The 27,726-nt window shown below is 50.9% G+C and overlaps 1 protein-coding gene and 1 non-coding gene across 2 annotated transcripts in view; one reads left to right on the top strand and one right to left on the bottom strand.

The window, feature by feature from the left end:
• ADAMTS7 (ADAM metallopeptidase with thrombospondin type 1 motif 7) overlaps positions 1–27,726 on the bottom strand; it is a 112,245-nt gene that overhangs the window by 17,635 nt on the left and 66,884 nt on the right. The window contains exons 14-19 of the mRNA XM_038767000.1: positions 26,525–26,769; positions 22,226–22,367; positions 7,556–7,682; positions 4,236–4,449; positions 2,678–3,056; positions 1,302–2,557 (exon numbers count right to left, since the gene is read on the bottom strand). Coding sequence (XP_038622928.1) covers positions 1,302–2,557; positions 2,678–3,056; positions 4,236–4,449; positions 7,556–7,682; positions 22,226–22,367; positions 26,525–26,769 — 2,363 coding nt within the window. The remainder of the gene's footprint in view (positions 1–1,301; positions 2,558–2,677; positions 3,057–4,235; positions 4,450–7,555; positions 7,683–22,225; positions 22,368–26,524; positions 26,770–27,726) is intronic.
• LOC119946278 lies at positions 10,361–10,498 on the top strand. The gene has a single exon (XR_005456384.1). It is a non-coding gene; the product is annotated as a small nucleolar RNA SNORA7 (small nucleolar RNA).

Raw genomic sequence — 27,726 nt, 5'->3', positions numbered from 1 at the left:
ACTAAGTGCTGGGGTAGATAAAAGATCAACAGGTCCTACAGGAGGTTCACTACCTAATTAGGAGGGAGAACAGGAATTGAATCTCCATTTTGCAATAAGGGAACTGTGATATGCAGAAATTAAATCACTTGCCCAGAGTCACACAGGAGGTAAGTGACGGAGTCAGGATTAGAACCCAGGTCCTCTTACTCCCAATTCCGGGCTCTCCCTTCCAGGCCACGCTGTGTCTCCTGTCTACTAATTCTCTTGTGCTTTCTCAAATGCTTAGTAGTGTGCTCTCAGAACTGGGACTGTCTCCACTTGCTAAGCTGGCAGTCGACCTAGCATCACCCCCAATTTGCTTTTGCTCACTTGAAACATCAGCTGGAGCATGCTCAGTACAGGCTGTTTGAACCCCATGGGTTTCTGGGACCTGAGGTGAGGATGCCCTATCATGCAGAGGGACTTCAGCACCCTCATTCCCTTTCCTCCCCATCTCCCCTGTTCTCTGAGTGGCTAAGGCAGAAGCGGGAGGCCAACACGGGAGGGATTGTGTCCTGATATGTGATTAGCTTCTGGGCTCCACTAAAAATTACAACCAGGAAGTCTTCTTCACCACAAGGGCTGACCCACGGCCCCCGCTGCCCGCTGTCTCTTTGGTGGCCGGCAGCTGCGCTTCCCGCCTCTTCAGTGGCCAGCAACCCAGATGACCAAGAAAGCCCACGTGGCTGGAATTGTCAGATAAACTTTTGCTGCTTCCCCTCTAGCCGATCCCCCGTGAGGCCCGAGGGCCACCTGTAGGCTGGCTCTTATTCTCCAGCCACTGATGGAATCTAGGAATGTAGCCAGCGTTCTTCCTGTCAAATCGACAAGAGATTGCAGGGTGTGACTTTCAACCTAGAAAATAGGCTTCCTTGTAATGGGACACCCCATTACGTCCCATTAGTGGGACCCTCTGCCAAACAACAGAGCTCTATCTAGCACAGGAGGGAAATCTCCTGGGCCACAATGGCTGGGCTTAGGTGGGGAGGTGAGGGAGGAAGATAACTGACTCCCTCTGCTTTGCCGCTGAACCTTGAGGATGTCAGATTATAATTCCACTTCACTTTCACGCCTGCCCACATCCTTGGAAGGGTGTTCAAGTTCAACATCGAGGAAAATCAACTATTCTGTTTTCCAGGCAGGGTCCAGAAAGCCCTGCACTTTATACCCGTGGCTCTGCCCTCGTGTGAACCCTGGCGAATGGGAGTCCTGTTGGAGGAGCACCCCCCTGCCTCCAGCGGGGGGGTCAGGGGATGAGGTAGGGGCTCCACTGTACTTACCTCACTCCAGTTTCCAACTTCCCAGCTGGCTGCTGCAGGGACCACTGCATGGAGTGGAGTGGTCCCAGGCAGAATGGTCCCCGAGGGAGGTCGCCGGCTCCCTGGGTGATGTGGGAGGGTGGAAGGCTGCAGTGTGGTCGGGAAGTATCCAGTTCTCTGGGCTAAGGTCCCGGGGCTGGTTGTCTCTGGAACCCTGGAGGAGTTGGGGTGGAAGCCCACCTCTGGCTCCCTGGAATCCAACTCCTTCCCTGGTCTGGGGGTCAGCTCATGGTCAGGGGCAGAGCTTCTGATGGGGACGTCTGCTGGGCTGGCTGGACTGTCCCAGAGTGAGGTCGTGGTTGGTGTCCAGCCCCCTCTGGGAGTTGGGCCTGGAGAGAGGAGGGGCTTGCTTGGTCTGGGGGCCGCGGGCCCCAAGGGAGGGATGGAGGGATGGGGCAGGAACATTTGGCCATCTGCCCCTGGAACAGTCTCGGTGGTGGCAGGGCTGGAGTGGCCAGGCACCTGGGTCCCTCCTGGGGAAGCGCTGCTGCCTGTTGGGGCCTGGTGACTAGGATACAGGAAGTGTACAGCGTCCCCGGGGACTTGAGTGATGCCTTCTGGGCTTGGCTTCTCTAGACCAGGGGTGGGAAGGAGAGGAGCCAGATCCTCGGGCAGGGCCCCCTGGAGTCGCGGGGGCAAGAGAGTAGCTGAACCGTGACCTCTTGGGCCCGCAGGGGGCTTCTGGCCCTCAGGCCCTGGGCCCATGGGGTCCTTGTCGCCAGGAGCATCAGCCGTCTCCCCCAGCCGCGGCTGTGTGTCTGCCTCCTCCTCCTCTTCCTCCTGAGAGCCTCCGATGGAGTGGTGGAGGCCACTGGCATCCCCTTCCCCTTGATCTGTGGCCCTCGGAGGCCCATTCTTCTCACCCTTGGGCTCACCTTCGCTTCCCACGGGATGAGGCTCCCCTCTCCCGGCTTGGTTTGGGATGTCTGAGGAGTTGGGATCCCTGGGTTCAGTGGGCGGGGATGTGGTCGGCCTTCGGGGAGGCAGGGCGGTTAGGGGGTTAGTGGTAGGGAAGTGAGTGGGGCTGTCTGCTGAGCCGTGAGCCGGGCCCGGCTGAGGGGATGGGAAAACTTCAGAAAACACCTCAGCCCCTTCCTCGTCAGCCTCCTGGGTTGTCTCGAGGGGCCCGGAAGTCGGCCGCCCGGTCACCTCGGAGCCACTTCCGTTCCTGGCACTGGGAGCTGGGGGAGAGACCCCGGCTTGGCCCGTTTCCACCCCTCCCTCCGTCGCCGTCAGGGGCGGCACCTCGAGAGTCGTCGTGGGGGTTTCCTCCCCGGCCCCCGGCCTCTCCCTCCCGCCGTCCTCCTCCCTCCCCTCGCTGCCCTCATCTCTCTCGCCCAGCGGGGCATAGGACAGGTCTTCATGGAAGTTGATGAAGTTGTAATCATAGTAGAAGTCATCGACGAACACGTTGCCCTTCTTGCCGCCGGGAGAGGCAAAGTCGTCCTCGCCGATGAGGTTCAGGTCGTTGGCCCTGGGGGCTCCTCCGGCCCCCAGCGGGGGAAACTTGGGAAAGTGGTTTCCAGGGATGTAGTGGATCTCATTGAAGAGTTCCTTGCTTGAGGAGCCGCTCCCCGACCAGTCGGAGTGGAGGCACTGCGGGAGGGAGCAGGCTGTTTCTGACTCAGGCCTCTGGGCAGTGCTGCAGGGAGCCCCCGTGTCGTTGCTGCAATAAACCGGCCGTCGCTGCATCCCGTTCCCACAAGTCACCGAGCACTACAAAAGAAGAGAGAAGAACCGAGGAATCAAATTGGACGGTCGCTGCTCAGAGGCTTCCTGGCCTTAGGGCCTGCCGGGTGTCCAGGCAAGACTTCCACTCTAACATTCAGCCCCCACTGACCTCCACAGTGAGATGATTTATCAATCCATCCATCAATGGTATTTATTGAGTCCTTACTGTGTTCAGAGCACTGTTCTAGGCAATACAATACGAGATGGTAGACATGTTTCCAGCCCACAAGGAGCTTACAGTCTAGATGGAATCTGGTTCTCCCACCGGTTCCTGAAGGAGGGCAGAAGATCTGCTTCCAACACCCTTTCTTTCCCAGATGTTGGCACTGTCTGGGGCCCCTCCCTTGGGCTCTCCTGCCTGCCTCTCCAAGGGTGACAATGGGAAGAGCACGGGCCTGGGAGTCAGAGAACCTGGGTTCTAATCCCAGCTCTGCCATTTGTCCGCTGTGTGACCTTGGGCGAGTCACTTCATTTCTCTGGGCCTCAGTTCCCTCATCTGTAAATTGGGGATTAAGGCTACGAGCCCCATGTGAGATGTGGACTATTGTCAACCTGATTAGCTTGTATCTGTCCCAGTGCTTAGTACAGTGCCTGGCACTTAGCAGGCGATTAACAAATACCATTAAAAGGAAAATGCTCCTCGAGGGCCGGGAATGTGTTCTTTGCTTCTTCTTTATTTTCCCCAGTGTTTAATGCAGTTGTTAAACTCGGTTGGCAGTCAGTAAATATCAAGCCCTTGGGAGGCCTGGCTACCTGTTGCAGGGACTACTGTGATAGTCTTTTAGACTGTGAGCCCACTGCTGGGTAGGGACTGTCTCTATATGTTACCAACTTGTACTTCCCAAGCGCTTAGTACAGTGCTCTGCACACAGTAAGCGCTCAGTAAATACGATTGATGATGATGAAGCCTGTGAACTGGGGCCTGTGAATCAGGGGTATTAATAATAATGATAATAATGATGATAGTATTTGTTAAGTGCTTACTATGTGTCAAGCACTGTTCTTAACTGTTGGGGTGGGTACAAGTTAATTAGGTTGGACACAGTCCCTGTCCTGAGCCCTGAGATCCAGCCAAACTCTTGAGCCCAGTCCTGCCTGGATCCAGCCCGTCCCTAGCTCCAGCCCCTAGCTGCCCCTGGCCCCTCTGGCCTTCGGCCTCCTCACCTCGGACCAGTTGCCTGTGGCCCAACGGGCTGGGCAGGGGGGATTCCGCGGGCAGGGCTCCTGGGCGTCCGGCTTGGGGAGGTGGTGGCAGTCTCCGGGGGGCAGGGCTCTCTGCTCGTCCAGACCCACGCTCTGGATGCACAGCACTGTCCTCTTGCGCAGGCCGGCATCGCCGCAGGTGACTGAGCACTTCTGCCACTCAGCCACCCACCACCTAGGGGAGGGGGCGTGGGGCATGGGGGTAGGTGGGGAGAGGGAGAGAAAGAAGCCAGGCATAATAATAAAAAGAATAATTATGGTACTTCTTAAGTGCATACTATGTGAAGTGCTTACTAGAGAAGCAGCGTGGCTCAGTGGAAAGAGCCCGGGCTTTGGAGTCAGAGGTCAGGGGTTCAAATCCCGGTTCCGCCAACTGTCAGCTGTGTGACTTTGGGCAAGTCACTTAACTTCTCTGTGCCTCAGTTCACTCATTTGTAAAATGGGGATTAAGGCTGTGAGCCCCATGTGGGACAACCTGATCATCTTGTAACCCCCCAACGCTTAGAACACTGCTTGGCACATAGTAAGCACTTAACAAACACCATCATTATTATTATGTGCCAAGCACTGTTCTAAGCACTAGGGTAAAGTGAATCAGGTTGGACACAGTCCCTGTCCCACATGGGGCTCACATGTAATCTCCAGTTTACAGATGAGGGAACTGAGGCCCAATGAAGTGACTTGCCCCAGGACATACAGCAGACATGTGGCAGAGCCAGGATTAGAACGCCTGACCTTCTGAATTCTAGGCCTATACTTTATCCACTAAGCCATGCTGCTTCTCCAAGCTGTATCCCCACTGAGGGCTTAGTTTCTCCCTGCCCTGCTGGGCTTTTGCATCCAAACTCATGAGCCCTGGGCTCTGGGCCCATTGCCACTACCAGTGGCCACACTGGACATCACTCTGTGATACCTGTTCCCATCACAGTTTGCCTATCGGGTAAATGGGCATTTTCGAGGGTGAATTTTTTTTATGGTGTTTGTTAGCACTTATCATGTGTGGCACCACATTAAGCACTAAATACTAACCCTGACCACCCCACCTCTGGATTGTAAACTCATTGTGGGAAGGGAATGTGACTAAGAGCTCTGTTATACTGTACCCTCTCAAATGCTTAATACAATAAGCACTCAGTAAGTATGATTGAATGGTTAACTGAATGATTGAGAAGCAGCATGGCCTAATGGAAAGAGCTTGGGTCTGGGAGTCAGAGGAGCTGGGTTCTAATCCCAGCTCTGCCAATTGCTTGCTGTGTGACCTCAGGCAAATCAGTTAACTTCCCTGTGCCTCAGTTTCCTCAACTACAAAATGGACCTCTTCTCTCTCCTACTTAGACCGGGAGCCCCTTCTGGGACAGGGACTATGTCCAACCTAATTAATGTGTTGACAAATAGCGCTTAGAACAATGTTTGGCACATAATAAGTGCCTAAAAATGCCATTAACAAAAAACTGACCAAGATGATTGGTTGTACAAGAGAAACTGTTTTCTTTTTTAAGCTGAGGGTTGTTGATCCCAAGAGCAACCAATTCCCTGCTGTCTCACAGGGATGTTGAGAGGAGAGAGGGGCTGTAATTTGGATTTCTGATAAATAAATAAATAACCCATGATCTCAATCCAGCCTTAGCCAAGTACCTGGTGGACATAAAAATCCCAGACTAATTCTCCTTTCTGCCCTCCCCTCTATGTCGACCATGCATTTGGAGAGTACCCCTTAATCACTTTTAAAATGTCCTAATACTCTGCTATTTACTATTATCTGCAATTTACATTTATTTATTTATTTATTTATAGCAATGTCTGTCTCCACCTCTAGACTGCAAGCTCATTGTGGTCAGGGAATGTGTCTATTTTTATATTGTACTCTCCCAAATGCTAAGTACAGTGCTTTGCTCACAGTAAGTGCTTAATAAATAGGATTGAATGAATGAATATTTCCCCTAGCCTTAATTTATTTTAATGATTGTGCTCCCTCTTCCCAACCCTTCTCTCCCCACCATGGACAGTAAACTCCTTGTGGGAATGGATCATGTCTACCAACTTTGTTGTATTGTATTCTTCCAAGTGCTTAGTACAATGCTCTGCACACAGTAAGTACTCAATGATGAATTGATTCCTACCACCCTGAAGGTGCTTAGGTATAATATCTGACATGTAAGTCCTCGTCCATGGATTCTCAATTACTGTATCAGCTGCTGGGAAGCCAGGATTCTGTTCTCTGCAGAGCAGAGCCCATGGGAAGATCTAATGTCCAAATGCTCACTTGGGAAAATCCATAGACTAATGAAATCTCTGGAGGGCCCCTGTGCCCTGGGCCACGCTTGGCGTGCCGGGAAAGATTGACAAATAGCTGGGAGATGTGAAAATGTGCAGCTGAATGTGGGCATGGGCGACCACTGACAGCCCTTGTGGATTTGGGACAAGGAGGCACATGTGATATCACACGCTTTGTGCTGGACATGCGGTGTAATGCAATGGCATCATAGAGCATGGTGTAGTGGAGACAGCTTGGGCCTGGGAGCCAGAAGGTCATGGGCTCTAATTCTAGTTCCGCTGCTTGTCTGCTGTGTGACCTTGGGCAAGTTGCTTCACTTCTCTGTGCCTCAGTTACCTCATCTGTAAATTGGGGACTGAGACTGTGAGCCCCACGTGAAACAGGGACTGTGTTGTGTCCAACCCGATTTGCTTGGATCCATCCCAGCAATAAGTATAATGCCTGGCACGTAGTAAGTGCTTAACAAATACCATAATTATTTTTCTCTGTGCCTCAGTTACCTCATCTGTGAAATAGGGATTGTAACTGTGAGCTCCACCTGGGACAGAGACTGTGTCCAACCCAATTTGCTTGTATCCATCCCAGCATTTAGTACAGTGCCTGGCACACAGTAAGCGCTTAACGAGTACTACAGTTTTATTATTTGCAGAAGAATGACCGGGGCTGTCTGAACCTACAGCATTTCTCTGGGGGAATCCTGATCCTCCTGCATTCCCCAGAACCCCTGGCTCTCCTCCCGTACCCTTTGGAACACGGGCACCGCTTCTGAGCCACAGAACACGGCAGCTGGAGGAGAGGCATCGGGAGGCTCGGTGTTTGAAGTAGAAAAAAGGTGTCCAGTGCTGTATCCACACCAGATGGGGGATGGACAAGCTGAAAACCGGACAATGAGCCAACACGGAGTGCCACCCCCTGCCCCTGAAGGATAACACTGGCTGCCATGGGGTGAGAGTGACACAATTGGGAAATCGCGTCGGAAGTGGTGGGAGAGGGTGGGGGAACTGACCTGGCGGGACAGGGCTCCTCGCTGCATTTCTTCTGTCTGTCGTCGGGTCGGCTCAGCGCGTCACAGTACTGTTCCTCCACCAGCCCCGCCAGCTTCTCCACGCAGTGCACGCTCTGCCTCTGAACACCTGCAGGGCAGAGACCAGGAGGGTGCTGCCGTCAGTTAGTTCATCGTATTTATTGAGCACTCACTGTGTGCAGAGCACCGTACTAAGCACTTGGGAGAGTACAATAGAACAATATATCAGAAACAGTACCTGCCCGCAATGAGCTTACAGTCTAGCAGGGAGTGCAGAGGAGGTCTTCACCCCCCCCAAGCCCCTTGTCCTTCACTGAGCATCGACTAGAGGCTGCAGTGACTAGTGCCCTTTGGAGGGTTGGGGAGTGTGTGTGTTGTGTGGGAGCGAGGGAGGAATGAGAGACACTGGATAGCCTAAAGGGTAGCGTACTGGGCTAGGAGGCAGGAAATCTGGGATTTCCTCTGGGCCCTAAGCAGGGCACAATCTGTCTGGGCCTCAGTTTTCCCATCTAAAAACTGGGACAGTAATCCTTGCCTTTTGTTCTCCCATAGAGATGGCAGGAGGATCCAGCGAGTGTCTAAATGTGCCAAATGTTCAGGACTAAGCGTGTCAAGTAAACACGTGGGCCAAGGATGGGTAGGAGAAAGAGAAACAGAGTGGCTTAGTGGATAGAGTCTGGGATTCAGAAGGACCTGGGTTCTTCGCCATTTGCCTGCTGTGGGACCTTGGAAAAGTCACTTCACTTCTCTGGGCCTCAGTTCCTTCATTTGCAAAATGGGGATTAAGACTGTGTGCCCCACAAGGGTCAGGGACCGTGTCCAACCTGATTAGCTTGTATCTACCCCAGCACTCAAAACTGTGATTGATCCATAGTAAGTGCTTAACAAATACCATCATTATTATTATTATGAGGAAAAGGAGGAGAAAGAAGAACAGCGTGGCCTAGAATAATAATAATAATGTTGGTATTTAAGTGCTTACTACGTGCCAAGCACTGTTCTAAGCGCTGGGGAAGATACAAGGTAATCAGATTGTCCCACGTGGGGCTCACAGTCTTCATCCCCATTTTACAGATGAGGGAACTGAGGCCCAGAGAAGTTAAGTGACTTGCCCAAGGTCACAAAGCAGACAAGTGGCGGAGCCAGGATTTGAACCCATGACCTCTGACTCCAAAGCCCGTGCTCTTTTCACTGAGCCACGCTGCTTCCCCAATGAGCTTCCCCAATTCATGCTTCTAGAATGAGAAGCAGCTTGGCCTAGTGGATAGAGCATGGGCCTGGGAAATAGAAGGACATGGGTTCTAGTTCTAGCTCCGGCATTTGCCTGCTATGTGACGTTGGGCAAGTCACTTCATTTCTCTGGGCCTCAGTTGCCTCATCTGTAAATTGGGGATTAAGACTGTGAGCCCCATGTGGGACATGGACTTTGTCCAACCTGATTAGCTTGGATCTACCCCAGTGCTTAGTACACTGCCTGGCACATAGTACACATTTTCAAAATACAATTAAAAAATAGGAGGGGGAGGAAGTACAGGATCAGGAGAAGGAAGAAAGGGGAAGAGAATGGGGAGGAGAGAGAGGAAGAGGAGTAGTAATAGTGTTGGTTAAGTACTTTCAAAGTGTGGAGAGTACCGTACTAAGTGCTGGGAAAGACAGGTGGGAATTAGACATGGTCCCTGTCCCCTGAGTCTAAGGGCTTATAATCTAAAAGGAAGAGGTCAGAGGTGGAGTAGAAGAAAAGAAGAAACGAAGTGGTAAAATTAAGGAGATCTAGATTCTAATCCTGGCTCTGCCATTTGCCTGCTGTGTGTACTTGGGCAAGTCACTTAACTTCTGCCTCAGTTTCATCTGCAAAATGAGGATTCAATACCTGTTCTCCCTCTTACTTCAATTGTGAGCTCCATGTGGGTAACAGCCTATGTCTGGTCAGCTTATATTGTATCTACCCCAGTGGGTAGTACAGTACTCGGCCCTTAATGGACTGTTAGCTCATTGCAGGCAGGGAACGTGTCCACCACGTTATATTGTATACTGTTATATTGTACTCTTCTGAGTGCTTAGTACAGTGCTCTGTACCCAGTAGGTGCTCAATAAATATGATTGATTGATCAGAGGATCAACTGGAGGATAGGAGCTTAAGGAGTACCACAGTTTCTATTGTTAGTATCATTATTATTATTATTTTGTTATTGTATTTGTTGTCAGAGGACTCTGAAATGAGGCTGGAGAGGGGCAGGGAAATTGAAGGCAGGTTAATATATGCCCAGACATTCATTCTTCATTACACAAATTCCTGGCTTCACCTCCAGTCTGCCTCAGCTCAGCTAACCAAACCCAGAAACTGAAGACCGGCAGTTAGTTTATTATTTTTGCCTTTTCTGGACTGACAATAGCCCAGATTGTTGGGGCAACAATGCCAGGTTTGTCCCCGCCAAGAAAAGGAGAGTCCATGACACGATCCCGGCCCTCCTTGAGCTATCAGATTTACAGGGCTTCCCCTGTGCCAAGAGAAGCCCTTGGGTACCACGATTACCCTGGTCAGCGGAGACCAGAGGGGAGGGATGAGAAATATGACCCAGCGAGCTCAACAGGAGGTGAGAGAAACTGTTGGCCCTGGTCCTCTGGGAAGGCCTCAAGCTGCAGAAAATGAATTCTGCCTTGGAGAGTAAGTGATTGGCTCTGACACCCCCCCCCCCACACACACACATATACACACCCCACCCCCACCCCCAGCTCCCCACCCCCCAACCTCCCAGCCAGGGAAAATCCCAACCTATGGGCCCAAAACACCTCTCAGGATCACACCTGGAGAGTTTCCAGTACTCTACCAGTCTTGGCTACCAGAGGGAGAGTCAAGCAGAGGCCTACCCATTCCATTCCTAGCTTGGGCAGTGGCTAGTGAGTGGAAGGCCATCTGCTAAAAGTCAAAACTCGCCTGTGCTGGGCAGCAGCGGCATAGGAAAGAGTTGAGGGCAGAGACTCAAGTTTACTGAGCAGAAGGAGGCAATAGTGAACCACTTCCTTATTTTTACCAAGAAAACTCTATGGATCCACCACCAGAGTAACTGGAGGTGGGGCATTCTGGGAGAGATGTGTCCATGGTGTCACTATGGGTCGGAAACGACTCAATGGCATAAGACAAGATGGGCCCAAAACCAACAAGAAATCAGGCCGGGCTCATTCATTCATTCATTCATTCATTCACTCATCATTCAATCATATTTATTGAGCACTTACTGGGTGCAGAGCACTGTACTAAGCGCTTGGGAGAGTATAATATAACAATAAACAGACACCTTCCCTGCCTTAATAGAGCTTACAGTCTAGAGGATGAGCTTTCAGTCTAGAGGTTAAATCAGCAAGCTCCCAAATCCATGGAATATTCTCACCTGCCTTTCCATGCCCATTTCCATTTGTGTGTTTTTCTGGAGAATCCTGGTTGGGGATGTGGATGGGAGGGGGAACAATTAATCCTTACAGGAAAGTGATGTCTTTATTTCTTGGAGCCTTGTGAGAGGAGGAGGTGATGAGAAAAGGAGGAAGGGAGGGAGGAGGACAAGAAGCAGGGAGAGAAGAGGTGAAGAGGGAGGGAGGAAAAGAGGAGACTGGGAAATGTGGGCAAGGCCTGCGCAAGACTACAAATCAATCATTCAATCGTATTTACTGAGCGCTTACTGTGTGGAGAGCACTGTACTAAACACTTGGGAGAGGTGAACATAACAATATACCAGACACATTCTCCGCCCACAGTGAGTTTATAATGGGGAAGCAGACATTAATATCAATAAACAAATAATGGCTATGTCCATGAGTGCTGTGGAGCTGCTGGAGGGTCGGGTGAATAAAGGAAGCAAGTCAGGGTGATGCAGAGAGCGTGGGAGAACTGGAAATGAGGGCTTAGCTGGGGAAGGCCTCTTGGAGGAGATGTGCCTTTAATAATGCTTTGAAGGAGGGGAGAGTAACTGTCTGTCGGATATGAAGAGGGAGGGCATTCAAGGCCAGAGGCAGGACGTTGCTGAGAGGTCGGTGGCGAGATAGATGAGATCGAAGTACAGTTAAGTAGGTTGGCATTAGAGGAGCGAAATGTGCAGGCTGGTCTGCAGTAGGAGAGTAGTGTGGTGAGGTAAGAGGGGGCAAGGTGATTGAGTGCTTTCAAGCTGACGGGTAAGGAGTTTCTGTTTGATGCCAACTTGGATGGGCAACCACCAGAGGTTCTTGAGGAGTAGGGAAACCTGGACTGGGCCTCAGTTATACCATCTGTAGAGTGGGGTAAGACTGGGAGCCCCATCTGGGACAGGGACTGTGTCCAATCTGATTAGTTTGTGTCTACTCCAGTGCTTAGTATAGTACCCGGAACATAGTAAGTGCTTAACAGATACCATAAAAAAAAGAAATAAAGCCATCCAGCCCTGATCCTGCCTCAGCTGATTTGCTGCTGGCCCTGAAGCAGTGTCTTCAGAGCACCAAATGCCCTAGAGAGTTGACCCAGCACTTAGTACAGTGCCTGGCATATAGTAAGTGCTTAAAAATACCATCATTTTTTGACCCTACCCAGTTTAATGTGATCACTGTCAGCAGCAGAGCCATTCTGGGAACCTGAAATGGCTAGTTTGACAGCCTACCTTTCGTTCATTAATTTATTCATTCAATCGTATTTATTGAGCACATACGGTGTGCAGAGTATTGTACTAAGTGCTTGGGAGAGTACAATACAACAATTAACCAATTCATTCCCTGCCCACAATGAGCTTCCAGTCCACGTGGTCAAGGGGCTAACTTCCTCTGCTTCACTTAGTGCTGGGTATTCAGAGGCTAGGGGACCCCTTTCCTTTTGGCCCAGAGACCCCCAGTCCTGGAATCTCTCTCTCTCTCCAGTACACCAGATCCAGTTACCCCACCCCAGGGCCACTGACCCCGGCCCCTTCAGGGCCCTTCCTGTGGGCCTGGAGGAGGGCCTCACCGTAAGTCCCCATATTTTATGCTTTTCTGACCTGAACACAAAACCACTTCAGGTTATTTCAACCCAATTGTTTGTACTTAATACTCTATTAGCTTATTCATAACCTTGACTAGTTGCATAGGAAGCATCTGCTCAAAGGATTTAAAAGCCCCCCTGCTGACTGTTTCTATAATGGGCCTGTTGTCCTTTATTACCTATGACAACACCATGTCTGACAAACTTCATTTCCTTTTCCCTATAAACAGCTGAAACCTGAAAAAAATACCCTCCCCCCAAGCGGAGCCTTCCTCTCCCCCCCAACCCCCAACCTCCCTGGCTCAGAAATTTCAAGGAGTTTTATAATTAATTCATTAGAAGCAACGACAGAGTTGGGTTATTTAAATATTTTTTCCTGACCCCCGTAACTGAAATCCCAAAGAGAACCATTTCTGTAACACATACAGCAACTGAAGCTTCCAATGTGTTGAACTTTGGCACTCTCCTCCCCAGCTGTTCAGAGCCCCTGGTGGGTCAGGGACTGCTTTTCTTGAGTATCCCCCAGAATTTATCTCAGTGCTGGATACGTAGTAGGTGCATAACAAATACTACTACAATGATCCCATCCTCCTTGGGGAGAGAAGCAGCATGGCCTAGTGGATAGATCATGGGCCTGGGAGTCAGAAGGTCCTGGGTTCTAATCCCAGCTCCACCACTTGTCTGCTGTGTGACCTTGGGCAGGTCACTTCACTTCCCTGGGCCTCAGTTACCACATCTGTAAAAGGGGGATTGAGACTGTGAACCCCACATGGGACAGGGACTGTGTCCAACCTGATTTGCTTGTACCCACCCCAGCGCTTAGTACAGTGCCTGGCACATAATGATAATAATAACAATATTGTTAAGTGCTTACTATGTGCCAAGCACTGTTCTAAGTTCTGGGGTTGATACATGGTAATCAGGTTGTGCCACGTGGGGCTCGCAGTTTTAATTATTATTATTATTATCATCCCCCTGCCTGGGAAGGACTGGCCCTACATCATTCAAGACAGAAGGTGGAGGGGGGAGGTTTCCTTTCTGCTGCCCCAAATCCATGGTCTGGAAATCCACTCTTGCTGGCTTTCTCTGGAAGAAACCAGAGGCGTAGGGCTGACCATGCCCCTCAGGCCAGGGGTGGGCAGAGCCCGGGTGTGCACACCCCTTGGGTGCCTAGATTACTGGTTCCACCAAGTGTTGGCAGTCCCAGGCCTTACACAAAAGCTCCTGGGACTACCCAGAGCCTGACAGACCCTCCCGCCCCCACCCCCAATAACCCAGAGCTGCAATCCTCTGCCCACAACAGATCAAAACACAAGCCCCAGTTCCATTCTCTCTGAGCTCGCCCCTGGCCAGTAAACAAATCTCCCAGGGGAATGCTAGCTCATTTCCTTGCCAGGCTGACCTCTGCCCCGCAGAGCCCAATGACCAAACATAATGGGATCATCCCACGGGCATGACCTTGTTTGCTCAAACGGCCCTCTTAGCCCTCTTAGCTGCCTGGAGGCCTGTTCACAGGGGAAACATTACCCTTTGCCCCTGACCTTTAGCTCCAGGCCGCCTAGTTGACCACCCCCATGGGAACGCCAACAGAAATGCTTCCTGGGGTGCCTGGGGGAGGCCGTTCTTGAAGAGGTCATCACCACTGCCCATTAGGCCAGACAGCAATACTTATAGTGGTATTTGTTAAGGGCTCACTATGTCCCAGGCACTTTACTAGCCACTGGGGTAGATACAAGCAAATCGGGTTAGAAGTAGTCCCTGTCCCACATGGGGCTCACAGTCTCAATCCCCATTTTACAGATGATGGAACTGAGGCCAAGAAGCAAAGTGACTTGCCCAAGCTCACAGAGCAGACAACTAGCAGAGCCAGGATTAGAATAACAATGGTGGTATTTGTTAAGCACTTACAATATGCCAGGCACTGTACTAAATGCAGGGGTGGATACAAGCAAATCAAGTTGGACTCAGTCCCTGTCCCTCATGGGGCTTACAGTCTCAATCCCCATTTTACAGATGAGAGAACTGAGGCCCAGAGAAGTCAAGTGACTTCCTCAAAGTCACAGAGCAGACAAGTGATAGAGCCGGGATTAGAACCCAAGTCCTTCCAACTCCCAGGCCCCTGCTCTATCCATTAGGCCATGCTGCTTCTCTTGATGTCATCCTGTGAAGTGGTACCCAAGCCCAGTATGCCCAGGGTTCAGCCCACTGAGCCGAGAGGCTGACAGCCTGCGGCCACCGTCACCACCAGTGTCCTTGGAAGTGCTTGGCTGGCAAAAACCCTGGCTTTGTTAGCAAGCTTGACTCCCTGTCCAGTTGGTGGAGGGAGAGATGGTCTGCTCAGTCTTCCCTATACTCCTGGGGGGAAGTTTCACTTTACAGGATGACCTCACTCTCTATAATCTGCTTTGATAACTTTTTTGTTCTCTGACAAAACCAAACTTCAAACATCACCGTAGAGACTCGGGAAGGAAACACAAAGGAAACCCTCAGGGGGAAAGAATACAGCTAGTGGCCTGAGGGAAAAAGCCATTATCCTTGCTCACTCTGCTGCTGCTGGTGGGAGAGATTATTCTCTGTAAACAGAAAGAATTTCAGGGACTATTTTTGCACTCATTGATGGCCTAATACCCCCCTGCTGAAATCCTGCCCTGTGTCAAGGTAGGGTGAAGGGAGAATTTTCTTTTCAAGTTCCCAGTGAATCTGAGCATTAACAGCAGCTAGGGCAGCCCTGAGCTGGCATGGAGAGACAGACAGAAAGACAGACAAACAGACAGACAGACATTGGCAACTGATACACAGTTCTGCCCGGACTTTGGAAGCTGGACTGGCCCCTCACCCACTTTCCTGTAGAGCCTGCCACCTTGGAATGATTCTGATGTGGACAAATGGGGATTCTTACTGGGTTACTTCAGTGGGTGACTTGAATGGGAATCTAACTTTTAAAAAAATGGTGTTAGGCGCTTACTATGGGCGGGGCACTGTACTAAGCATTGGCATTGGACGCAGTTCCTGTCCCACTGGAACTCCCAGCCTTAATCCCCATTTTACAGATGAGGTAACTGAGGCCCAGACAAGTTGTGACTTGCTGGAGGTCACCCAGCAGACAAGTGGCAACTTTCCAAGACCAGTGTGAGGTTTTTCTATAGTTCTAGCTCTACCTAAAAGCAATTACAAAATTCTAATCACCTGCACTTATGAGACAAGGCACTGGGCAGACAACCAGAACTCCAAAGTGTCCTTCTGGAGGGGAAAAAAAAAAAACCCTCTTCTTTAAAGCTGGGTTATGGGCTGAATTTAGAATCTCTCAGGCATTTGCAAAAGGCATGAAAAAGTTCCCCAGCAGCTGAAATGGATCAGCATCCTTGGCCAGAGAGGGAGGGGAGAACTATATAACCATACTCATTTCCTCCGGCTTTGAAGGTGGTTGCTGGGAGAGGCTGTAGCCCTTTTTTCCAGGTGTCCAAGAGAGGCTAATGTCAACATGGTTAAGAATCGGGTCAAAGAGTTTGAGAGAATGAGTTTGAGCGAGTCTGTATGGGTCTCTCCTTGTGAAGGAAAGATGGAGGAAACAGGAGATGGTGGGCAAGTTTCATTCATTCATTCAATCGTATTTGTTGAGTGCTTACTGTACTAAGCGCTTGGGAGAGTACAATACCTCTTATGGGCAGGGAATATGTGGGTTTGCTTCTGTTGCACAAGATCCCAAACAACCAACTCCTAGTATAAAACCAACCTCCTATGGCTTGGAAACTCTAATGATAATAATTGTGGTATTAGTTAGGTGCTTACTTTGTGCAAAGCACTGTACTAAAGTGCTGGGGTAGATTCCAGTTAATCAGGTTGGACACAGTCCCTGTCCAATATGGGGCTCACAGACAAAGTCTGCCATAGCACGACTGCAGGGAGTCGGGTGTGAGAGGAGAGTAGACAACCACAGGACACCAATCAGCTGTGGTTTGGCAAAATGTCAGGGAGCATTAGCAGATAGAGCGCGGGCCCGGGAGTCAGAAGGACCAGAGTTCTAATCCCGGCTTGGCCACTTTGCTGTGTGACCCTGGGCAAGTCATTTCAGTTCTCTTTGCATCAGTTCCCTAGTTTGTTAAGTAGGTGCTTAACAAATACCGCAGTTATTATCATTACTGTTAAATTGGCCACCAGCACTGGAGCCTGCAGTTTCAACAGTGCCCATTCCCCCACGGTGAAGCCTGCTCTTCCAGGCTTGGATAGAGTCCCAGCACTTTGATCTGGCAGCACTGCCATGAGCAGCTTTCAGAGACAGGTTTTTCTTGGACTCGGTCCAGCTGCAGGGGCACAAGCCAGGGGTGGGGGAGAGGGGGACGAGGAAGGGGGAATGTTTCGGAAAGCTCCCGGGATTGTAGGATTTACTGGGGACCTCCAGCCCCTGCTTAACAGTTGTGCAACCTCGAATGACCCCCTGCGGGTGGCTGATTCTCCAAGCCGGAGGTCAGCGGAGGCATTGACAGGCCGTGCCCAGCTGTTCCAGCAGTTCCAGTGGACGGGATGGCCTGCCTCAGTGGTCAAGGAGACACTATTAGTTGACTCACACACGACCCTACTGCCCTTTGTAATTGCCCACTGTGGACCAAAACACACCATCACTTCCAACAGCAGGGAGCCATCAGATCAGGCGACAGAAACAGTTTCCCTTTCTGGGCTCTGTGAAGCAAGCTCCATGCCAATCCATTTCCACTCCCTCTGCAGTGGTCCCTTTGGGTGTCCTGCCTACTCTCTCATGGCACTCAGTGCCCTGGAGGGAAGACATGCTGGGCCGGCAACTAACACTAGAAGCCATTCCTCCTTGGGTGTTCTCAGCCTTGAATTTCTCTATATTATTTATTGAGTGCTTACTATGTGAAGAGCACTGTACTAAGCTCTTGGGAGAGTACAGAACAAGACAGCAGCCACATTCCCTGCCCACAGCAAGTTTACAGTCTAGAGGGGACAGATGGGACGGATGGCGGGAGTAGGGGGGGATGGAAATATGGGGGAATGGGAGAGATGGAAGGGATGATATTTTTTAAGTGCTTACTATGTGCCAGGCACTGTACCAAGTGCTGGGTTACAGCCAAGCTAATCAGGTTGGACACAGTCCCTGTCCCACTTAGGGCTCACAGTCTTTAATTGCCATTTTACAGGTGAGGTAACTGAGGCCCAAAGAAACGAAGTGACTTGCTTGGGGTCACACAGCAGACAAGTGGCAGAGCCGGGATTAGAACCCAGGTCCTCTGACCCCCAGGTCGGTGCTTTTGCCACTAGGCCATGCTGTTTCTCTTGCAGCCTCTCCGCCCCTCTCGCTCCCCACATTTCCCTGCCCCCCTTCCTCTCCTCCTCACCTTCATGTGCAACCACAAGGCTCCCTGCCTTGGGCCCACCCCAAGAGATGGGGCTGGAGGCAGGGGTCCGCAGCATAATCCACACCAGGAACACTGAAATCTCTTCCCAGAGGCTCTGTTCTGGGAAGGAGGCCACAGAATTTGGGTCCTGGCCAAGGCCACCCACAGAGCCACCTGCCCTCACGCTTCCTGGAGAGTTCAACTTCATGCGCAGGGACCAGTCAGGAGCTTCCGGCTCTGCCCAGCTCCCTTGTCAGAGAAAGCATTTGTTTGGAAGGGCCTGCGCCCCTGGCGCTGCCCTTCAACTCTGCCCCGTTCCAGATTGAGGAAGCAGAAATTCCTAATGTGTCAGCAACATGAACCATGTCAGCAATATGGGCCCCTGTGGGCTGCTGCCAGCGGGGGAGGGGAAGCAGCAGGCAGGCTCCTTATGGGCAGGGAATGCATCTGCTAATTCGATTGTATTGTACTCTCCCAAGTGCTAACTACAGTGCTCTGCACACCTTTATTCATATTATATTTACATTTATTCACATTCATATTTATTCATATTAATGTCCATCTCCCCCTCTAGATTGTCTGCCCCTTATGGGCAGGGACCAGGTCTGCTAATTCTCCTGTATTGTATTCTCCCAATCGCTTACGATACTCTGCCCATAGTAAGGGCTCAATAAATACCACTGATTGACTGACGAGAAGCAGGATGGCCTAGTTTCTAATCCAGGCTCTGCTGCTTGTGTCTCCTGGGTGATCTTGGGCAACTCACTTCCATTTCTCTGTGCCTCTTCAAATGGGGATTAAGACTTTGAGCCCCATATGGGACAGGAACTATGTCCAACCTGATTAGTTTGTATCTACCCTGGTGCTTACTACAGTGCCTGGAACATAGTAAGCGCTCAACAAATGCCATTTAAAAAAAGAATAAACTGAGGGACGCTGAGAATCTGTAGCTCTGACAAAGCAGAAAACGGCTGCACCCGGAAAACACCAGGCAGCCGGGATCGTTGGCAATGGACGGGGGGAATGAGAGAGCGGGTCAGCCCAGTGAAAACATTTCCAGGCTGGTCATTGATTTCAGCTGCAGATCTGGGAGATGCTTCGGTTTGACATCCTTTCTCCAAGCTTCATTCAAAAACCCCCCTTTCCCCAAGCCCTTTCAAAGAGTTCTTCCTCAGTCTTTCCTGAACTGACTTCCTCCCTGTTTCCGTTTATAGTGTTCAGATGCAAAGAAGTTATTTAAAAGGTAAGTGGACTGGAGTCAGGCACAGCAGCTAGGAAAATAAGGCTGAACTTATGGGCCTCGGGTCCAAAATAAATTGGGCATGGAAATCAGGTCTCAGAAAGATTGAACAGGCTCTGCGCACAGTAAGCGCTCAGTGATGATGATGTTATTTGTAAAGCACTTACTATGTGTCAAGCACTGTTCTAATCTCTGGGCTAGATACAAGCTAATCAGGTTGGACACCATCTCTGTCCCACATGGGGCTCACAGTCTTAGTCCCCATTTTACAGATGAGGTAACCGAGGCACAGAGAAGTGAGGTTCATTCATTCAATTGTATTTATTGAGTGCTTACTGTGTGCAGAGCACTGTACTAAGTGCTTGGGAAGTACAAGTTGGCAACATATAGAGACGGTCCCTACCCAACAACGGGCTCACAGTCTAGAAGACTAGAAGTCTAGAAGCTCACAGCCTAGAAGTGAGGTGACTTGCCCAAGGTTATGCAGCAGACAAGTGGCAGAGCCAGCATTAGAACCCAGGTCCTTTTGACTCCCGGGCCAGTGCCCTATCCGATAAATGCTACTGATTGATTTACTGATTGATTGCTTCCCCCTAAATTGCACGGGAGCTTGGTGTCTTGTGAGGAACTCCTGAATGGCTGTGAGGCTGATAGATGGGAGTTTGTGGGACCTGGTTTGGAGGGGGCTGTCGGGGGTGGCAGAGCGTGTCAGAAGAGGAGGTGGGGTGAGCTAGGCTTGGGATAGTCAGCTTTGGAAAACAGATGGCAGGGGCCAAACCAGATCTTGCTATCTGAACAGAATATTTGAGGCCCAGTGATTTTTTGAAAGATTTCCAGGATGCCTGACACTCTTGCATTGTTCTTGTCTTCAGGAGGCCAACTGACCCATTCCCCACAAGCCCAGCTGCCCCAAGTTCCCTCTCCAGAGACGGGGACCCTGACCCAATTTCTCTGCAAATGAAGACCAAGGGGTAAGCCCCCTCCCCAAGGTGAAGGGAAGCAGGAAGGTGAGAGCCCCTGAGGGCTGGGCACTGTTTAGGAAGCTTCCCTAGGAATCTCTTGTCTTCTCAAGCCTTCCCTGGGGAGAGGCAGCTCTCTATGTGGCTCAGCTGACACTGCCTCAGCTGAGCCACTGCCTGGATGGAAACAGACTATAGTGTCGGGGAGTGGGGAGGAGAAGGAAGCCAAGTTCCTAGGCTCCTCAGTGACGGCCTGGCCTGCAGTCAGCCTTGCCGCCTGCAAGTATGGGTCCTCGGGGATCTCGGGGCTGCAGCTCTCCTCCACCCTAAGAGCACCCCATTACGGAGACCCCTGTTCCAGCCCACACCAAAATTTACCCTAAGGCTTTAATGGATGGAGCACATTTCCCCCAACATTCCTCCAAGAGATAGGAGGCAGTCCTGGCTTAGCTGGCTCAGAATCCTCTAATAATAATAACAATTATGGTATTTGTTAAGCATTTACTATGTGCCAGGTATTGTACTAAGCACTGGGATGGATACAAGCAAATTGAGTTGGACACTATCCCTACCCCATGTGGAGCTCACAGTCTCGCTTCTCATTTTACAGATGTGGTAACTGGCTCAGCTTCAGTAAGTCAGGAAGGGGAGAGAACCCCCAGATCTCCAGGGAGAGATGAGGGGGCAGAGGATTAACACCCCCACCTATCCTCCCCTGAAACCAGTGGCTTCAAGGAGGCTGACCTAGGAGGAGCCATAACAACCGTAGGCCCAAGCACTTTTTTAAATGGTATTTGTTAAGCGATTTCTACTGGCCAGGAACCATTCTAAGCACTGGTACAGATATAAACTAATGAGGTTAGACACAGCCCACTTCCCACACAGGGCTCACAGTCTTAATCACTATTTTACAGATGAGGCCTGACTGACTAAAGATAAAAATAGTTGGGTTTGTGAAGCGCTTACTGTGTGCCGTGCACTATGCTACGTGCTGGGGTAAATGCAAGGTCATCAGGTTATAGCCAGTGCCTGTCCCACAGTCTAAGAGAGTGAGAGAATGGGAATTTTATCCCTAGCTTACAGATGAGGAAACAGAGGCCCAGAGAAGTGAAGTGACTTGCCCAAAGTTACAAGCAAGCAAGTGGTGAAGTTGGGATTGAACCCAGATTCCCCGACTCCCATTCTTTCCTGACTCTTTCTACTGCATCATGCTGCTTCTCCTGAAGTTGAAACCCATTTCATCTTTCAGGCCTTCTCCGTTACTCTCTGAAGGTCCGAGCCTTCCCAGCCCCTCGAGTCTATGGCAGAGTTGAGCTTGGGTGGATTGGCCTTCCACAGGAGAGAGAGAAGCCCCTGACTCTGCCCACATTTCAACACCGAGCCACAGCTGACAAAGGGACTGTCAGAGAGAAACAGAAACAGATGATTCCCTTGGGATGTTAGAATGTTAGCTCTTTGAGGACAGGGAATGTATGGCTTCCTTCTGTTGTAAAGATACTACTACTACCACTAATAATAATAAATTAAGTGCTTACTAAGTGGTGGCAAGCAATGTACTAAACCCAAAGCGCCTTGTGGGCAGGGAATATGTCTACCAACTCTGTTTTACTGTACTCTTCCAAGTGCTTAGTACAGTACTCTGCACACAGTAAGCTCTCAGTAAATGTCACTGATGACTGACTGATTGATTAACAAGGTGACAAGGGGTGTGAGAGAAACTGTTTCCTTTTTTAAGACAAGGGTTGGTGTATTTTTTTTTACGTTACTTGTTAAGTGCTTACTATGTGCCAGGCACTGTTCTAAGCCCTGTGTAGATACAAGCTAATCAGGTTGGACACAGCCCATTATCCTTCATGGGGCTCACAGTCTTAAATCCCCATTTCACATATGAGGCAACTGAAGTACAGAGAAGTGAAGTGACTCGCCCAAGCCCACTCAACAGACAAGCGTCGGAGCAGAGATTAGAACCCAGGTCCTCTGACTCCCAGGCCTGTGCTCTATCCATTAGACCACCCTGCTTCTCATCTCGAGCTCCACATTGAGCTCTTTCTGGAGCCCCTGAGACCCCAGCTGGCGAGCCACCCTCCAGCACCTTCCACCCACCCACTGCCCCAGGCCCCTCACCCGTGCCGCAGGTAGCCGTGCACTTGGTCCAGGAGCCGTAGTGCCAGGAAAACTCCGGGGGCTGAATCTCATTCTCGCTGTCCGCCTCCCTGCGGATGGTGTACTCGTAGCGGACACCGGGGTTACTTTCCTGGAACAGGAGCTGTGGATGGATGAGGGGGAGGGGACACACACCAGCCTTAGCCCGGGGTCAGGGCTCCATTAAGCCGGGCCCATGGGAGTCCCTGCCAGCTGGAAGGAGGTCACCCGACAGGAGCTTCCTCCGCTTCTCTCCCCTCCCCCAACTTTGGCCTCCCGCCCCACCTTGGCCTGGAGATCCTGAGCCAGCTGTGTTTACATCCCCCCAGGAAGGCTGCCACCTCATTAGCGGGTCAGAGGGCAAGACCCAGGCTTGGCAGCAGCCTGCTGAGTCAGGCCATGGAGAGCGGGAACTTTGAGGGAGCTAAGGATTCTGGGGCCCCTGCCCTTGGGTTCATGGGCTCCAAGTGGCACAGGAATCTGAGCTCCTCTGAGGGACTGATGTCTCCACTGGAAAGAGCCATGACACTGTCCGGGAATGGGCCTCAGCATCGCCAGCAAAGAACCCTAAGCATTCTGGGAAGGGGACAGGGACAAACTCCATTCAAGCTGAGATCTCCATATCTCACTCTTCCCTACCCCTACCCCAGCCCCCAGGCACCAAATACCTTAGTCTGGAGAGGCCCGGACATCTCCTCAGCACTGGGCCAGTCCTGGAGAGCCCTCCCTCCCCACCCCCAGCTCCCTAGGACAGGAGCCTCCTTCTCAAGTTGAGGACATGGGGATGGACAGTTTTAGTTGAGACTATAAATGCATAGAAGATGTTTCCCAGAGTAGGCCATTTCATCTCCTCCTGCAGGGAAGCTTGCCTGGGCCATTTCACAGGTGGGGGTGGAGAGGGGGTGTTTTCTTTGCGAATGGATATTCTGTTATTTCAGGGATTTGATGTCCTTTCGGCTTTCCTTCCAAGGCTTTCCAGAGGTTCAAACACAAGTTCTAATAACATCCTTGGGAGGAAGCAGAGGAGGTGGAGGGTGTCAGGGGGGAGGAACCCTGTTTCCCAGTGTGGGGAACCAAGGCCCAGGCACCCCACCACAGCCCCATGGAGAGTCGGTGGTTGAGGCAAGGCGAAAACTCATGTCTTCTGGCCTGTGGCACTAATCCTGCCTCTTTTCAACTCATTTGGCTCTAAATGGCATCGGATTCTCATTGGCATGGCCAAAGCTGGTGAGCTTATCCTTGTTTTCTTAGCCCCATTGTTGCCACGCTTTATTAATCTTGGAGCACCAGGTTGTGAAGGGGACCTCTCCAGCACTTCTACCTCTTAGAAACAGTTGGCATTTGTTAAGTGCTTTCTATGTGCTAGGCTCTATACTAAATGCTAGGGCAGAGATAAAGAAATCAGGATGGACACAGTCCATATCCCACAGAGAAGCAGAATGGCCTAGTGGAATGAGTATGAGTCTGGGAATCAGAAGGCTTTGATTCTAATCCAGGTTCTGCTGCTCATCTGCCATGTGACCCCTGGCAAGTCACTTCACTTCTCTGGGCCTCAGTTACCTCACCTGTAAAATTTGGATTAAAGACTGTGAACCCTAGTGGGACAGGACTGTGTCCAGCCTGGTTAGCTTGTATCTACCTCAGCACTTAGCACAGTGCCTGGCACATAGTAAGCGCCTACAAATACCATCATTATTATGCCTAGTTTCCTCATCTGTAAAATGGGGATTAAGACTGGGAACCCAATGTGGGATAGGGACTGCATCCAACCAGATTATTCTATATCTAGTACAGTGCCTGACACATAGTATGAGTTTAACAAATGGCACAATTATTATAGGGCTCAGAGTATTAATCCCCATTTTACAGATGACGTAACTGAGGTCCAGAGAAGTGAAGTGACTTACCCAAGGCCACATATCAGACAAGTGGTAGAGCAGGATTAGAACCCAGGTCCTTCTGACTCCCAGGCCCATGCTCTAACCATTAGGCCCACTGCTTTCTCTCTCCATCAGGCAGATGGGTGACTCCTCTGAGTACCTAATGCCCCTCGCTGTGGCTTTCAGGGTCTTCGGCATCCTCCTCTACCAGACCACTATGTTACCTCCCTGGGATCCCACACCAACTCTTATCCACATCCCCGAGATGCCTCCAACCCAACCTGCCCTCGACCAGTACGGAGGGCAGAGAAGAGCGGCCTCAGCCTGGTGCTGCCTCTTGGGAAGACTGGGCAGCTACTGCTGCTGGAGCGCTTGCTGGGACTATGTTGGTGACTGGACTGAATTTCTCTTTAAGGCACTCAATCAGCTCTCCCCCCCTTTTTTTAAAAATGGCATTTATTAAGCACTTACTATGTGCAAAGCACTGTTCTAAGTGCTGGGGAGGTTACAAGGTGATCAGGTTGTCCCACAGGCAGCTCACAGTCTTAATCCCCATTTTACAGATGAGGTAACTGAGGCCCAGAGAAGTTAAGTGACTTGCCCAAAGTCACACAGCTGACAGTTGGCAGAACTGGGATTGGAACCCATGACCTCTGACTCCAAAGTCCCTGCTCTTTCCACTGAGCCACGCTGCTCCCCTTCTACCTTACCTCACTGATCACTTAGAACTCTAGCCATAGTGCCTTTCTGAGCTTTGGTTTTGTCTTTATAGTGCCTCAGTGTTTTGTCTCAGCTCTCATGTGTCTGTTGCCAGTCCATCTCCTTATTTTTATTTCGAAATCATATGCCCCTTGAGGGACAGGGGACTGTGTCTAATTGCCATCTGTGTTTTCTTTCCCAGAGCTTAGTACACTGTTCTGTGCACAATAAGTGCCTAATAAATACTACTACTACTACTCTGTCACTAAATCCTGTCAGTTCTACCTTCACAGCATCTCAAGAATCCACCCCCACCTCTCCATCCAAACTGCTACCATGCTGGTCTGAGCCCTTATCATATTCCACCTTGACCTACTGCATCAGCCTCCTCACTGATTATCCTGCCTCCAGTGTCTCCCCACTCCAGGCCTTTGTTCTGCTGCAGGGATTGTTTTTCTACATTCCCCACTCCTCAAGGACCTCCAGTGGTTGCCCGTCCACCTACACAACAAGAAACTTCTTACCATAGGCTTTAAGGCACTCAATCAGCTCTCCCCTTCTACCTTACCTCACTGATCTCCTACAACTCAGCCCACACACTTCGCTCCTCTAATGCCAACCTACTCTCTGTACCACAATCCCACTTGTCTCGCCACCAACCTCTTGCTTATATCCTACTTCTGGCCAGGAATTCTCTCCCCCTTCTTCTCTCACAGACCACCATTTTCCCCATCTTTAAAGCCCTATTTAAATCATATCTCTTCCAGGAAGCCTTCTCTAACATCTCCTCTCCTCACCCTATTCAGTCAATCAATCCATGGTATTTACTGAGCACTTACTGTGCACAGAGCACTGTACTAAGCACTTGGGAGAGTATAATAGAGTTAGTAGACACAATCTTTGCCCTTGAGAAGCTTGCAATCATGTGGGGGAGAAAGACATTAAAATAAATTTAAGGAATAGGAAGTCCTTCTGCATCACCTAGGCACTTAATTCCATATCCCCTAGCCCCTTTGATACTCACTTCTATCCCACATCCACTGGCCTTATGTACATATCCTGACATTCTGTTGCTTCTTCTACCTCTAATTTCCTTTATTGTCTTTCCTCCAACTAGACTGTAAGCTCCTTTTAGGCAGGGACTGTGTCTACCAACTCTACTGTATTGTCCTCTCCCAAGCTCTTTAGTCCAGTGCTATGCACACAGTATGGGCTCAAGAAATACCACAGATTGACTGAGGGAGTGATTGACAACTGCACCGGGGACAGGGAACCAGGCCGGGGCTGGGGTGCCGATGATCCATGGCCAGGCCTGCATCACTCTGCAGGCTCAGGACTGAGGCTGGCCCACTGCTGGCCATGGGAGACTCCATCGGAGGGGCAGCTGTTTTTCCTAGACATTCTGACTCCCAACCAGGATTTTGCCTGGTCCAGGCGGATTCTCCCCAGAGACGCTTCAATGGCATTTGAAGGGAAGGCCGATTTTACTTCTCATTCCTGCCCTTGAGATGAGCCACTGAAGACCCAGTTTTCCACTGCTCCGTGGCTCAATTTCTCCACCAAAAAAACCCTGCTGAGAGTCAGAGCCTATGCCACAGTGGGCACCCGGAAGATGGCTTCCCTCCTCTAGCTCATTCTTGTGCAAGAGCCCAGGCAGCCACGAAAACCCGCGTATCCCTGGACAGAAGGCCCCTCCTGGTACCTGAATCCACACGGGCTCTCGGGTGGGTCCCGGTGAGGTGAGGTTTTCCCAGTTGCCGGTCCTCTCGTATGTGAAGGTGGTCCCGGCCACTTTGTAGTCCCCATTCCACTGGATGGTCCAGCCGCCGTTCAGGAAATACTTCTCCGGGTCTTCGCTCCGGAGTGCCAGGAAGTTCCCGGCTTCCGCCACTTCCTCGATCCGGATCTCCCTTGCGCCGGCCGGGATCAGGCCGACGTCTACGTATCCTGCAGGGGGCACAGAGTGTCGGCTTCTCCCGTATATTGAATCTGGGGATTGGGAGCGTGGGGCTGGGGGCTCCCCGGGGCATAAATAGTGGGGAGTGGAAGGGTCTGGCTGGGCCGAGGCCATGGGAAACAGGAGATGGCTGTTTGCTAGTGGTGGGGCCTAGCAGAAAGAGCACAGGCTTTGTTGTCAAGGGTCTGGGGGTCCTAATTCCCAGCTCTGCCACTTGTCTGCTGGGTGACTGGCTGGATATCATTTTCCTCATCTGTAAAATAGGGATTGAACAATTGTTCCGCCTTAGACTGTGAGCCCCACGTGAGACGGGACTGTGTTCGACCTATTATCTTGTACCTGCCCCAGTGCTAGGCCCAGAACTTAACACAATAATAATTACTAAACACATACCACAATTCTTAGTATTAGAAATCATTCCCAATCCCTGCTGGGGTCCCCAGAGGGCCTCTAAACCAACAGGACTGTCTAGTACATGGTAATTGCCAGAGGCTATGCTCCTTCCCCCTCCTTCTCCATGACTCTTTCATCTGCCCTGGAATCCACCCCAATTCTGTCGCCCCAGAGGGCCCTTTCTGCAAATCATGCCCGGCTCTCTCCTCAGCCACTGGTCAATATACTAATGTCTGTCTCCCCATCTAGAATGTAAGCTCTTTGCGGGCGGGGGATGTGTTTGTTGTATTCTTATATTGTACTCTTCCAAGCGCATAGTACAGTGCTCTGCACATGGTAAGCACTCAATTAGTATGATTGACTGACCCCTGACCAGGGCACCTCCCCTTTTGCATTCACCCAGTTGGGGACTCTCTCTCTGGTCTCATGCCTTCCCCAGGATGCCCGCTGGTTCTGGGAGAAATGTCTGGCCCCGAGGAAACTAAGTCACCAGTCAGGTGACCATGGATGGCCTTCGTCGGCCACTCTTTCACCAACCCGGGAGTAACGGTAAG

This window comes from Tachyglossus aculeatus, chromosome 26 (assembly GCF_015852505.1).
Source record: "Tachyglossus aculeatus isolate mTacAcu1 chromosome 26, mTacAcu1.pri, whole genome shotgun sequence".
Lineage (NCBI taxonomy): Eukaryota > Metazoa > Chordata > Mammalia > Monotremata > Tachyglossidae > Tachyglossus > Tachyglossus aculeatus.
Note: the sequence above shows the minus strand (reverse complement) of the source record. Positions and strands in the feature narration are given on the sequence as shown.